The sequence below is a fragment of the Eleginops maclovinus genome, chromosome 18 (genome assembly GCF_036324505.1).
Source record: "Eleginops maclovinus isolate JMC-PN-2008 ecotype Puerto Natales chromosome 18, JC_Emac_rtc_rv5, whole genome shotgun sequence".
Taxonomy (NCBI): domain Eukaryota; kingdom Metazoa; phylum Chordata; class Actinopteri; order Perciformes; family Eleginopidae; genus Eleginops; species Eleginops maclovinus.
Genome location: NC_086366.1, coordinates 21,685,263 through 21,700,708, shown reverse-complemented (window position 1 = coordinate 21,700,708; position 15,446 = coordinate 21,685,263). Strand labels below are relative to the sequence as shown.

The 15,446-nt window shown below is 38.3% G+C and overlaps 1 protein-coding gene across 1 annotated transcript; it reads left to right on the top strand.

Annotated features, from left to right (window-relative positions):
• The first annotated feature begins 302 nt into the window (after positions 1-302).
• LOC134880660 (POU class 2 homeobox associating-factor 2-like) lies at positions 303-14,994 on the top strand. Its single transcript, XM_063907670.1, has 5 exons — positions 303-503; positions 1,542-1,642; positions 10,454-10,493; positions 11,059-11,363; positions 13,043-14,994. Exons 1-5 carry the CDS (start codon positions 494-496, stop codon positions 13,469-13,471), a joined length of 885 nt encoding a protein of 294 aa, XP_063763740.1. The 5' UTR covers positions 303-493; the 3' UTR covers positions 13,472-14,994.
• The last annotated feature ends 452 nt before the right edge of the window (positions 14,995-15,446 follow it).

Here is a 15,446-nt window from a genome sequence, read left to right as displayed (position 1 = left end):
CAGAGATGTCAACGCTCAAACTGAAACAAAAACAGAATATGTCCCGCAGCAGCAGCAACAAAATCACAATGTGGAAACAATATATCCTTTTGAATTTGGATGATGAGTAAGGGCTAAGGGAGGAGTGACACGCAGCTTCCCTGTCTCTCTTCCATTCCCCTGATGCTTCCAACCCCTAATCTTGACTGCAGATGCAAATAGTTTAAAAAACGTCCCTACCAAACATTTGCATTTAAACAAATAGATAAAGGTCATTTTGAAAAGCTGCCTCCTCATGACTGCAGTGTGATGTGGCATGTTCCATGTGTCCCTGCCCTCCTGACAGCATAGTTAAAGCTCCCATCGTGGCACGCCACTCAGTATGGTGCTGCTGCACACTGGGATTCAGCTACTGTAGGCAAATACAGCCAGGGAGAACAGAGAGGCATTTGTGTGGGTGTGTGTGACAGTGTATGAGTGTGTTTGTGTGTTTGTGTGTGAGCTCAACAGCATCATGGATACAGGTAGGACACTCATTCACACACAGGCTGACAGCTGATGTCATTATTTTTGTGAGAAATGTTAATATTTCCTTTATAAAAAGATGTTTTCCCTTTAAAACAGTATTGCCTTTTATTTCTAATAAGGTTGTGCTTTTATTTTGTACAACAAAAAAAGGCAATTTGGCTTATCCTATAAGTGTGATGATGGTACTTGTATTTTGCCTCATGTTTGATTATGTTAGCTTATTGAATCAAAAGTTAGTAAATAAGTTGATTCAGAAGAAATTATATAAGAATGTATGTCATTTCTCTATCTAGTTCACTTATATCAGCGTATGATATTTAAAAGATGCTTTTAAAGTCAAGCATGCGTGGGATTTCTTGTGCTAATTGATTTGATATTATAACTAAGATTCATAAAGTAAGATGTATTTGGATATGGAATAACACCTGATGGGATGAAGCTTGTTTCGTCAAAAGTCCATGATATACTATATTTTGATCTAATATTTTCCAGAATGTCATTGAGCAATGTGGGGTCTTATCTAAAACATCCATTCAAAAGCAGGGATCTTTTTCATAACGTTTTTTGCATGCAATATCCGTTTGCATAATAAAGTTTGCATTTTCATTGAGTTAAATCTTGTGCTCTCCAGGAAATCACACCAGCAAACATTAAAGATTTAAAGAACAATGTAACCAAATTAGCTTTTTCTATGATGCATGCATAAAAAACATTCTGATTAAGTATCTGTATTTGTTTTAAGATGTCTTACCCCCTCCAGTCGTCCTACACTGTGAGGCTTCAGCCAATGTTTGTAGTAAATTGCCTCTTTTTAGTAATGCATTTGCATTGACCAAACCAGAGGCAATTTCCATGACATTTACACACCAATCCCAAAGAGTAATTCGCCTACATGAATAAAACTGTGAAACATTCAAATGAACTCACATTTGTGGGGATAGATGAACATTTGTATGAAGCTGTAACCAGGTCAAACTGTGTCTGGATTTGTTTCACATGTGGATTTTCATACAAATGTTCTGCTTTTTGTCTAGAATACTCCAAGAGAGTGTACCAAGGCGTTCGAGTGAAGCACACAGTCAAGGACCTGCTGGCGGAGAAGAGATCCCGACAAACAAACGGGCCCAGATACAACGTAAGAACAATCTCCTCTAAAGCGCTCAGCCTTTGTCCTGTCCTGTCTCTCCCCACTTTATTTTTTCCCAAACCAAACAGCCACAGTTGACATTCTGAGTGTATCACAATTAAGTGGTCGCCTTTAAAAAAAATCTATTCTCCTTGTTTACATTTCTGCTTGTGTTTGTGGACTAACGATCCGTGCCATTGAACACCTGTACCTCCTCCCTCTGTCTCTGCTCCCCTCGAGCACATGCAAAGCCAATCTGTAAATAGCTGAGCACTAGACACAAAGCGCAGAGACCCATCCTGACCTCACAAAAGAACGTTGACACAATGCTCGCAATGGCCACAAACTCCCGAAAACTTCTCGAGCTGGAGGCGGGGGCAGGGTGGGAAGATCGAGGTGGACAGGTAGCATAGAGAAAGGGCAGTGAAGGATTCTGCCCATGCAAAGTTTGATCAACACACACCTGCCAGTATTATCCTCTGAAGTGTACAGGCTGCAGACAAGCCTCCTATTGTTGTCTCAGAAACACACGCCGATAGACACAGTCAGAGGAATCAGGCTCGGCTTTAGACCTCTGCATGCACGAGCAAGACTGGCTTTTCACCACCTGTCAAAAGGCTTTACAGGACAGTATGCTCTGTTTGTTTACTGGTTAGCATCAGCTTGTCCCCTCTATATATGCAGGCCGCTAACAACGCACGCATTGAAGGGATTGTGAGAAAGACAGAGAAGAAGATAACATTAGATGCAACAAAGGGCTCCAAAACTCACCCTCCTCCAATGTTACCCTTTGCATGAAATGCCCAGAGTGTTCTAACGTGAGTGCATTTAGCATAGAAGGCGGCTAACTGCCAACTTTAGGCTCGCAGGTCAGCAAGCCTTATTTCCATAGGTATTGATTTTCAGAATCAACAAGACCCTGCCCTTTATGTTGTATTTGGGGTTGAGGCCTTTTAGTATATATCTAAATTAGCATCACCAATGTTTAATTGCATATACAAATGTATGACCCATGACTCATTGTAATAAGCTGTAGAGGGAAAATGATTTTCAGGGTTTCAAACTCATCAAAAAGCAACAATGTTGTATTGGGTGACATGTTTCTTCATTTTCCTGAACACACTAACTCACTAAGTTCAATTGCCTCAATTCTACATACAGTGCTGCCTTAAAGTAAAATTAAGATTATTATTAGATATTATATTAGATAGTTCCAGAGTGCAAATCATTATTACACCTCTGTCGTTAATACCATTATATCTGTTTTGATTACATAACATTATGGATGAACAAAAAATAGCAAGACAAAATCTTTGCCAACATAGCAAAACATCCAACAAGGGCAACAACACAAGACGCAGCAAGCTAAACAATACAACTAACCCGGATTCAGAGTTATTAACAACAGTTAGCAGTTAGCCTAACATTGGCAAGATTAGCCTTAAGCTGCATTCAGTTGATATACATTTTTTTAGCTAGTTAAGTTGTGTTCCTATTGCTACTTTCCCTGGTAGCTTGCGTCATTCAGCTGTCATCTGATTGGTTGCGTGTCAAAAGGTCAACAAGATCAAAGTAAAAATTATTTGAACTTTGAGCGCTTGGCAAGATTAACAGCTTCCTCCATACTGCAGAACACACAACAATGTTAGCGCAGAGCCGTTTTACATGTGTTTATCATGTGAACGCAGCTTTCAGCCTTCTGTCCATCAGTAAATTCAGTAAATCCTTGAGATTTGAAGAACATTAAAACATTTTCTTCATAAATTGTGGAAACAATGCTTTCACTATACACTGGATTTACGCCTTACGTACTTCTCTATAGACTGTACGAACTGCTGACCAAAGGACAGGTGTTGAGGACACAGGGAAATTTGCATTCAAACCAATTTTTATGTGTGGGGGTCCCGTTTCTTGGCTCAACAGCACATCAGTCCAGAATTCCCCACTAGCTGAGCTATCCCCGACCACTGTGGCTACCAGTTTTATGATCAGTATCATCTAGGTATTAAATTTGATGTATTGAAAAATAAAAGCTGACACAAGTGATTGTGATTTTGAGTGATATAGACAGGAACAGCTTGAATGTTTGCAACATCATATTGTAATTATTTTGAAAGCTGATGTAATTTTTAGTAGTAAATGTAATATACTATAGAACTTTCCATCCGTTTAAGAACTCTGTTCAATAAGCAAACAATGTAAGGCTATTTAAGTCTGATTTTTTCCCCATGAATAACAGTTCTTTTAAAGTATTGCTTGATCAAATAACCTGGTGATTTTTCTGCTGTTTTTCAAAAAAGGTATTAAAAAAATCTTAATTCTAAAGTTAAGCCACTATATAGGTCATACCTCCATTGCACCGGGTTTTATATGCAGACATCATGCCTCTAATTCAGCCCCCTTTCTTTTTTGTGAACATATTGTGTGATACAATTAACATGGCTAGCTAATCTAAGAATTCTCATACACATGAACATTTAGCATTGTATAAAATACATAAAAATATTACTAAACATTTTTTTAAATCCTGATAAAATAAACAACTAAATTAACAACGAAAAAAAAGGATTGAAGGCAGAAGTTTAAAGTCAACAGACGAAAAAAATACATAAAAAGTAAAACTGCAAAATGTATAACAATGAAAATACACGCACATTAAGTATTGCATGGATTTCTCACAATACAATGAGTTCTTAGCTTCACTCTTGCAATGTCTCTTCAATGTCTTGTTTGCAGAAACAGACTGAGCTATTAAAATGATACACGGAGACACAAACTGACTATAGCCATCCTTGTGTGAGCTTATGCTGCCTTTTTTATCTCTTTGAATAAAGGGCCATTGAGAGTGAAGAGCATACTCTGACCGCAGCAGAGGCAGCCTCCTCATGTCGGAACACGGAGAGCCACAGTGACAATATAAGATCTTACATAATTTCACCTCAGTTGGCACTCTCTGCTGAGCCCTGTTTGCATTTATGTCTAAGTGATGTGCCCAAACACGCTGCTATTACATAAATTACCTGGGACTGTGAAAAACTGAGTCAGGGAAAATTGTATAAAGCTGAAGAAGAGACCCACGACTCCAGATAAAAATGTTAAAGATCTCATTAAAAGTGATGCAAATTGTTGTCAGAAAAAAGCTCTGAGAAAAAAATATAAACTGTATATGTAATATGAGTATATTCTCAGAAAATATATACATTATATACATAATATGAGTATATTCCATGTGCATGCATGTTCTTTTATTATTGCATGAAATAGGTGCAACTTTATTTTAAATATCAGTATTAGTATATCATGCAGCAGCTGGGAGTATACGTCTAAGGAAGGTGTTTTGCATAGGAAGGAAGACCTTTCCTGAGAAACAATGTTAATAAGTATAACATCATTACCGCGTCCTTCTCCTCCACACACGCAAACACACACACACACATACACACACACACACACACACACACACACACACACACACACACACACACACACACACACACACACACACACACACACACACACACACACACACACAGTGCCTGTCTTTCGACAATGGAGCGAGCTGATTTCCATACGCAGCCTTCAGAGAAGCACTGAGCCGTACCTGGCCCACATGAGGAAGTCTTGGCACTGGCAAATGACATTCAAATTCAACCCTCAAAATTTGCTTGCCTGCCAGCCAACGCGGCTTAATATCAACTCTTTCATGTTAGCAATATGCAAATGACAACCTGTCCAATCCTGTTTGTGTGTCCCTGCATTCTGCGCCAATATTTATCTTCTATATTATATAAAATAAAGAAGCTTGAATCTTTTTGATGAAATACATATTAATGATATTATTAATTACATAACAAATTCCTTAAATGTGTATGAGTAAGAATATGAAGCAGGACAGGTTAATAACAGGTTGCAGCACATGTTTTTTTTTTAGGACACCATAAAATACAGGTGGGTCCCTATTCAACATATTGTTACCAAAAACGTTTTAAAAAAAGAGCCAAATAAAGGAATTGTTATATAAGTATTAACAAACTCTCCCAATGTTGCCATTTAATGTATTAATATTTTATTTGTGGAGGGTGACCGTAAGATTCATGATTATATTGTCTAAGATTGTTTTTTACTTAAAAACATATGCAGTTACGAAAAATGCTATCTTCCCAAAATGTAGCCTACAGAATAGTGAGTCCAATATGTTTTTTGTAATATGATCTCAACACTTGTGTTAATCTGAATTATTTCAGGATAATTGAAAATGTATATATATAATAACCCAAGGAAAAAAGAAAGAGGAAACTGATTAGCCAAAAAATATACTGTTTAATGATTTGAAGATAAAGAGAAAAACACTGTATAACACACTGCACTAGCTGCACTGGCACCCACTGCCGTCTATACAGCTCACAGGAGAAGGGGTGAGTGTGCAGCAGCTTATCACCTGAGGGAGAAGCTGCACCTGCAGGGACGTAACAACAATCATGACATAAAACGTAATATTGTGCCATACCTGGCAGGAACAGTCATCCAATTCCTTTTTGCTTACTCCTCATACTGCACATTCTGATGTGCACAGATTGCTCCTGATGCTGTTGTAATGAGAACATTTGATATTGTTCACACAAAAAGCCCTTTTTCCTTTTGGCTCCACATGCTCATCCTTTGTGTACATATTTCCTTTTACCTGTTTTTATTGTATCTTAAATGTGATGTCATGATTTTAGTTTTTGTGTTTCCTGTTTTATTTGACATTTTCTCCTTGTGCCTTACTTCCTGTGTTTTACCACCCTGTGTATCGTCTCCTTAGCCCTTTATCATTTCTCAAATGTTCCCCTCCTCGAATCTTCGAGTCCTCGGTGTTAAATTTTACTTTGTGATGCGCCCTTACTCAGGTTATTACGGATTATGTGACGTCACTACAGGGTGCATGCTAATTCTATCTGTTCAGTCACCTGTTATTATCAGTGCGTGAGACACGAGGGATGTAGTCGAAGGGCTGTGTCAGACTGTATTCCTAAAATAAATATGCCTGGATGAGGGCTAAAGAAAAAGGAATGACTCTTTGCTTAACCTCCACTAACGTGAGTGAAAGGAAGATTGTGCCTCCATGCTCTACACTCGGTCCTCCGGTAGTGACCCGGAAATCGATTTCAGCCCGCCATGTTGAAGGACATCCAATTTAAATAAACGCACATCGAGGATCGAGGAGGCTCTCTGGAGTAGTTATAACCGAGGATACACTGATGTATCCTCCCGGGATTGTATTTATACTAGGTCTCATAGGTGAAAAAAAAAAGCTAAAATGTTGCCTAGGGAAGCAAAACGGTCAGTGCCGGCCCTGTATGTATCACTCAGTAATATACAGACCTACATTACACTCTTTAAACAGTAGATATTTTTCATAAAACCATAGTGCTTCACATAATGAAATATACAGCGGCTGTAGCCTGATATAGCTACTATATGCCTTAGGTGCTGTAGGTGCGTGTTAAACCTATACAGTGTAAATATTTAATGGGCCCCGGGCCACTTTGTACTATGAAAAGTGGGCCTGAAGGTCAAAAAGGTTAAGAACCCCTGTTGTAGAGTGTGTGTGCGTATATGCGGCGGACAGACAGGACAGGTCTCAGTTGGTCTGGTTAACCGTGCTTACTTTTAAATAAAACCTTTTGGCCAGTAACTTCCTTTCCCCGTTGTAGCAACCAGAGAGAGGAGAGGGAAATATATCCAGTCTCTGATGGTGTTACGTTATTATGAGAGTGCTCTGATACCTGTTTGATACTGAAATCGTACATACAGCCCCGGAAAAAATCAAGAGACCACTTCAGCATTATCAGTTTCTCTTGTTTTATTATTTATAGGTTTGTCTTTGAGTTAAATGTTAAATTTTGTTTTATTGTACTCTATAAACTACTGGCAATTTTTCTCTGAGTTGGAATTCAACAGACACTGGAATGGCTGCCATACATGTAGAGATAAAGATTTAAGAAACATTTGGAGTGGTCTCTTAATTTTATCCGCGGCAGTATATATACAAACATATATATTATTTAGCATGTCTACAGGACATTCCATAGTTAAATCAGTTCATTAAATGACAAATATTTCCCCCTCAGTCAAATCATCCCGGATCCTGTCCGCATCTGTAGCCTGTTAGTGTCTCATTATACCACATTGTGAATGATTTAAAGTAAATGTAAATATGTAAATGGTCATGAACACAGTTATGCCCATCAGACAGGGTGCTGCTGTGCCTCCTGTCATCATTACTGGATGTTGCTTCAGAATGACGCTCAGAGGAGAGGATTTCTCATTTTTCTAAACGCCTGTTGCTTCCATTCCTCTCTCCTTGGTTCCCCTCCTCGACTCCTACGCTCAAATCTACTGTGGCTGGGACTAAGACGCGAGGCGAGGAGTCAAGGAGGGGAAACTGAGAAATGAGAAAGAGCTCTTGTGTTCACCTGCCGCCCCTGTGTTTCTCCTTCCCTCCCAAACTGTGTCTTGTCTTGTGATTAGTCTTGTGTGTATTTAGTCTTGTGTTCCCTATGATTTGTCATCGTCGTCCTCATGGTTGTTCTAGTCATTTTTTCCAGTGATCCTCCTGCATGCTTTTTTATTTCATGAAAAAGTTCTAAAACTAAATTCAAACAGATTTGTGCTGCATATATTCTTTCACCCTCACTCTATAATCATTTAACTTTTATCTCATGACCCTTGGGAGTGGACCGACTCCTAGGTTAGGAACGATATCACTAAACTAGCTAATAGTATAGAAAAGAGTTTAAACCATCTGTATTTAACTCAGTGGTTGCGTTGTTTGCAACAAGGGAGAGACACCTTGGACTGCCATTACTCTGAGCAGCATTGGGATTTGGACATGCGTGTTGTGCTGGTCTGATTAGTGTGATGCAGTAGTGACAGCTACTACTTAGTGCGGCAATAGGAAGCTTAAAAGTGTTCTATTGCCATTTTAAGTACATTTAGCTGATAATACTTTTATTTAAGTAGGGTTTTTAATGCAGGACTCTTACTTGTAATGAAGTGTTTACACTAAAGCATTTGTACTCAAACGTAAAGCTACTATAAAATACTTTTATTTTGATAATAAGAAATGACCCTGTGCAACCAACGTAGCATTTGATGATCCTAAACAGAATTATCACCTGAATCTCAACTTAGCTTTGCTGCATATTTTATCGAGTTTCAGCTTCTACTATGGTAACTAAACTGCAAATATTTTCTTGGATTTGTGGGGTAGGCAGAATCACAACGTTAAATACTAACGTGGCTTTGTAATTTCTGGATTTGTAAATAAGTGACCGTTGAAAGAAAATCACTGTTTTGACTAAAAGGTTCATGACAATTCAAATGAAAGGATCTGAATTCATTTTCCACCCCTACATCTACACACTGGCCACTCTCTCTAATGATGCCAACAACCATTGTGTTGAATTTCAGCTCTTAATAACAGACTTATTTCAAAAGTCTTCAGAGAGGTAAATGGATGCAGTAACCACAAGTCAGGTACATTCACAGGAATGTCTGTTTAATATTCCTTTCACAGTGATTGTTAGCCTAGCAAGCTAAACCCCTACAGCAAAAAGCTGTACCGGGGTCTAGTCTAGCTCGAAGGCAGTGTGGGCGGGATCAACGGTTGTCTGTCAAGTTGCCTCTGCACTCAACGCCACGCAATAGGATGGCGAACAACCAATCAGAGCTATGAAGAAGGATTACGTAGTCCGCGCGACGGGAAGTACATGGTGGAGTGTAGTCACTAGTAAACCGAACTTTGTGAAACATGGAACTGAGTGATTGTTGCCGTTTTTGCAAAAAAAACTTGAGAATATCTGGCGTGCTTTCAAATTCGGTACTTATCTTCGACAGACAGAAAGAACACAAAACGAATCGAAAGACGCTAGGAATTCGCTAGGATTAGCCATTGGGATCAGCCAGTTTACCTCTCTCTAAAACTACACACTGAAACGTCGCACCTCTGTCGTCACTAGGTAGCCCGGCCCCCGATCTCGCTCCTCACGATTTGATTGGTCCGAACCACCGTGGCCCGAGCAGCCTTGCTAACTGACGAGGGTTGACTAGACCGCCCCAGCAGCAAATTCAATTTGCGGTCGCTAGGGGCGTCTAGATTTCTAGTGTGTAAGTGATTGTATCAATTGCATAGCAATCAAAAAACTTAAACGTTGACTTTAATTAAATCTATTATGTCAACAAATTTCCCGTATCTGTATTAGGTTAGTTGAAAGCAATAATTTTAAGTTGAACCTAAAATGTGTTATTCAAACTTAACATTATTGCTTACAACTTAGCTAATGCAGTTACTTGAAATTTGTTGAAATAATACATTGAATTAAAGTTTCAGTTTTTTCAGTTCACACTCTTTAATTTCTTTGGATACAACTTGGTTTTGGGATGGTAATGGTTGCCAATTTCTTTAAGAATCCTTTTCAGTTTGTTACTTGCCAGTACACTTTTCACTAGCTTAATTTGTAATCTTTATTATAGCGGCAGGATGTATGATCATCGGAAGTAAATAGTAGATTTGCATATAAACATTATGTGTTGTATTAACATGCTTTAGCCACATAATACATGCTGTAATGACAGAAAGCCAATGACTAAGCAATCTTTGTGGGATTTATTTACATTTATAAGGGAGACACTTCAGGTGATTCAGGTGGATTACATCCATTGGACCACTTAATCATTGAAAATTCATGGAAGGAAATCCTCAAAATGTTTACCTTGATGTGTAATTAAAAACACACGTTTTTCTGCCTTATTTCATGTCTTATTTCTGTCTCACAGGGAGGATCCCCCACTCCGCCGTCTTTTGTGCAAATGCCAGGTGAGACTGCAAATTAATAAAACTTTAAATATCTTCACCACTTATACTTTACTGCATGCACGGCTTTGATAAGCACTGTAATTAAAACCTTAAAGGATAATGTTTCCTTTGATTCAGTTATTAGTTTAGTCTGACTATTCAAGAGCTTGAAGGTAAACACTGTGGTCACAGCCTGCCACTACTGCCATGATGAATAGATAGAATAAAACAGAATAGAGTAATATAGAATAGAGGAGAATATAATATAATTCCTTTATTGTCAATGCACCAGCTACAAACAACAAAATTAAGAAAGGCAATCCTGTCAAACATTTTCGCATATCAACAATAAATAAAAAAATATATAAAAACAAATAAAATATAATATAAAAAAAAGATAACAAATTATAATAATTATAATAATAATAAAAATAACAACATTAAAATAAAAAAATACATAAATAAAAATGTGTTGATGAATTGTAGTGCACTTGCTATTTGTCTGTAACTATTAGTTCAGTGTTTGACATCTCTAGTGTAAAAGCTGTTTTCTTAGTCTATATTGATGATATAATGTTCTCCTCAGGGTCTCACATGCTGCCCAGCTACTACGGCATGAGGCGCTCCTTCATCTCGGACTCAGACTTCTGCCCGTCCACTAAGCAGTTCTCCCCTGATGTGTACTCTCCCACACTTGGTGGTAAACCCCTGGGCTGCGAGCCCTCCTCCATGAGCAGCTACTCGTCCTTCATTGACAGCTACTACCCAGAGACCTTCGGGGATTACCGCAGCGCCGCCGCCTTCTCCAGCTCTGGAAGCTCCTTCCTGCCCTCATCCGCCCTCTCATCCCTGCTGCCACCCTTCGGTGGAGAGTCCTCACATTTATTTCTGGTAGGACAGGGTGTGTGTGTGTGTGTGTGTGTGTGTGTGTGTGTGTGTGTGTGTGTGTGTGTGTGTGTGTGTGTGTGTGTGTGTGTGTGTGTGTGTGTGTGTGTGTGTGTGTGTGTGTGTGTGTGAATGTGTGTGTGTGACAGAGAAGTGAAGAGAAAAGGGAGTTAACATTTCCAACCTTGCAATGTTAAAGAGGCCCCATTATGCTTTTTGGGGTTTTCCCTTTCCTGTAGCGTGTTGTATAGGTTTTTGTGCATGTAAATGGTCTGCAGAGGATAAAATCCCTGTGTTACCTCCAGAGGGAGTTTCTCTCCCACTCAATCCCCCACTGCCTGAAACGCTTTTATTTGACGCCTTTGTTTATTTCTAACACAGTAACATCCCTATGTAACACTCAGGTTTTTTTTAACTACAGTAGCACACATTTGAAGTGATATGCAAAGGGACCGGACATTTCTTCGACCAATCACAACATAGCCGACCAGCTGACCAATCAGAGCAGACTGGGCTCTGGTTTCAGAAAGAGGGGGAAAAGAGGTGCTGCAGCACAGGCAGTATGAGAAAAATAAAGAGCTTTTTGAACATTAAAGCATGGAGACATGTCACAGAAGAGGCACACACAAAAATATGAACCTGTCCATAATAGGTACCTCTTTTAAAACTCAGATATCTTTTACCTCTGAATTGCACATTTGACTGATATAAACCCACTGATGTTAGAGTTAGCGTGTAGGACCCCACAGCTTTGTAGCTTTGTAACTTTGTAAAATTGTTATTTACTTTAGTAAACATTTTCAATGTGGAGTTTATGATCTCAAACACTAGTTGCAAGTTATTTTTTTTAATACAACATGATGTTCATTTTTTGATGATTTAAAATAGATTATAAATGGAGTATGCTCTAGGGCGTGGATACCCTCTGGTTGACAGGTTGCAAACAAGATGTTCTGCGGTTATGGTGTTGTGTATATTTTAGTCTCAGAAATGTATGCTTTTGTATTCACAGTGAGTTTTCAGTTCATGAAGTGAAACAAAAAAAGGTAGTTCTACCCTCTAGTGTCACTTCTGGTTAAAAAACAACAACAAGACTTTAAGGGTCAAATGGCCAAACTAGTTCATGAGGAGTGTGTTAGCAATTTATTTAATCAACAAACAGAAGGTTTAGTCAAAGTGGCTGCCTGCTTTAAATCACATTCTAATTGTAGCATATATTTGCCATGAGGTGAATATAATAATGTGTGTTTGTTGAGTTGCTGCACTGTTTTAGCCTGACACAAAAAACAATTCTAACTCTGTTAATATCTAAAGATAATTTTAAATTTCAGATTCATTAAGAATTTCAAAACACTGTTGAAAGGAGATTTTTTCCCAACTGTACCTTTAATGAATGCCTCTAATGATTTTATTACAACAATCCAAGAGGTGACATCACTACTGTACATCCAATTATTTTATACATTGCTTTTACATCCTGAATTCTGAAACACAGTCAACTGCAGCTTGGATGTCCTTTACTATCTATCTCTTAACATTCTGGTAAACAGGACAATAGCGTATGGAGTCAAAGGAAAATATAAATGAGTCATTACAAAACAACACCCGATGTTATGAACAGACATGTTTACTTCCTGTAGTCCGTACAGGAAATTATTGAGTGATCTCTTGTCTTCCCGCCTCAGAGAGACTCATGGGAGCAGTCGGTTCCTGAGCCGGTACCGCAGGTGGAGGCTCTGTGTCAGGACAGTCTGGCCTCCGTCAGCGTGCCGCCCTCCATGCCCAGCCCAGAACCCCCGGGGAGCCCTTCCCAGTACCGCTCCCCCAGCCGAGGCTCCTCCATGGGCCCTGTGTCCAGCAGCCAGCCCTACACCTTGCACTCCCTGGAGGAAGCCCACTACCACCCTTTAACCACCAGCAGCACCTACACTGTCCCCCCCAGCTCCTTCCCCTGCCCTTCCTACATGAGCACCCCCATCAGCGACCTGGTGTCAAAGATGGTGACGGACGAGGCGGGTACTAGCCTCCCCCCTAACAGCGAGGCGCACTCCTCCTGGGCCAAAGAGGATGGAGTGAGCTCCTGGTCGCCATACGAGATCAGAAGGGCCTACTGACTGCCGGAGGGTCTCCATTTATAACAAGATGGAGGTTTCACAGACTATTAAACACTGAACAAGCATTTGAAGTAACAGAGAAGACTCAAATATCTGTAAAAGTGTGATTTGAAGACAATTTCAGCCATGTACAAAGAGAGGATTCAAGTTTTATTCGTGAAGTAGCATAGTTTGACCAAAGTGAAATGTAAACTTATTTGTAAACAACTGAATCAAAAAAAAGCATGTGTCCTTTTGCTTGATTTGTAACACACCATAAGCCTTAAAATACAAATAAAACAATATATGTAGTTAACCAATTTGTGCCAAAACAATTGGTTTTAGGTTCTCAATTCTGATAAAGACACTTTTGGGCGAGTATCTAAAAGCACAAATTCAAAATGTGTGATCACATGAAAAATCCAGCAGCAAAGAAAGAAATGAAGAAAAGCGCTAACATTGTGTTTGTTAAATCCTTTCATATACTTTATTTTTCACTGAACATGTGTACATATCTTTGATTTTTAACTTATGAGTTTACAAATACCAAAAACAAGATTGTCTTCATTGTCGTTTTTAAGATACAGCCATTTTCTATGCACATTATGTTGAGTCTTTGGGCACATAGGAATAAGGTTTTTTTCCATAAAATAAAACGAAAGTTGAAACGTCAATAGCATTCAGAATCACCAAATAAACAACTAATTTAACTGGTTTATAACACGCTATTCCTGACTATACTGAAGTTGTAATTACATGTATGACATTTGGTTGGTGTTTAATTATGTTTTGGTTGACAACTATGATTAATAAAAGGACAGAGTATCCTGCGATAAAATATAATTGAAAAGATAACAGCGATAAACACACAAACGCCTCCTTTAATGCTTCCTCTAAAAACATTTTTACAAAAATCCTTTTACACATTTTCTAACAATGTACAAAAAAACCTTTAACATAAAAATGATTTGTTCTAAAGATGTTTTGATGAAGACAGTCCGCACTGTTACATACATATTTTTGACCTCATTGTAGATTTTAATATTTCAATTACTCAAATGTCATTATGGGTTTAACATATTAATATCAATATAGAATAGATTGCCTTTATGGTCATTATACAAAAAATATACAATGATATATTTTAGTGCAACCCTGTCACAGTGCGCAAACAAAAACAGACAAACAATAAAAACACATCAATAATCATACGAGGGGTGATAAATAATTAAAGGCAAGAAGCTACAAAAAAGCTATAAAGTGCATTCAAAATGATTTTTTAAAAGTGCATATGAGTTGGTTAAGTGCATATGAGATGGCCCAGGGGTAAAAAGTGTTTTTCAGTCTGTTTACGTGTGTTTTAAACTCCTGTATCTCCTACCAGAAGGCAGGAGAGAGAACAGTGTGTGATCTGGGTGGGAGTATTCCTTTGTCTTTGCCCTGCTGAGGCACGGGGAGCTGGAGATGGCTTCTCTCCGCTATTTTTATTACGCTCTTTAAATCATATGTTAAGCACGAATAAAAAAAGATTTACAGTGTTGTGATATCCTCTCAGTTTAAAGTATATAAGTGATTATTGATGATTATTTATGTTATTAACTATCTTTACACCAGTTATGAATGCTTCTTGAAAGGAGTAATAGATATCAAAAACATTAATAAACACATTCAAATATCGTTATATCTGCCTACAACGTATAATTCATGTGTTATAAATCATTTAATAATTGTTTGTATGCACTAATAAATGCTAAATATGGGAGATGATATTAAACGATATCGAATAGACATAACACTTTTCATCAAGCTTTTCAACCAAGCCCTGGTGGAAGGCGTACTCAGATTCTTTTATTAGGTAAAGTAATAATACCATAGTTTAGAAAAACTCTGTTACAAGTATAAATACAAGTCTGGCATTCAAAATGTTTCGTAAGTAAAAGTACAAAAGTACAAGTAACAATAAATACCCTAATCAACATAACTAAAAGTACAACGT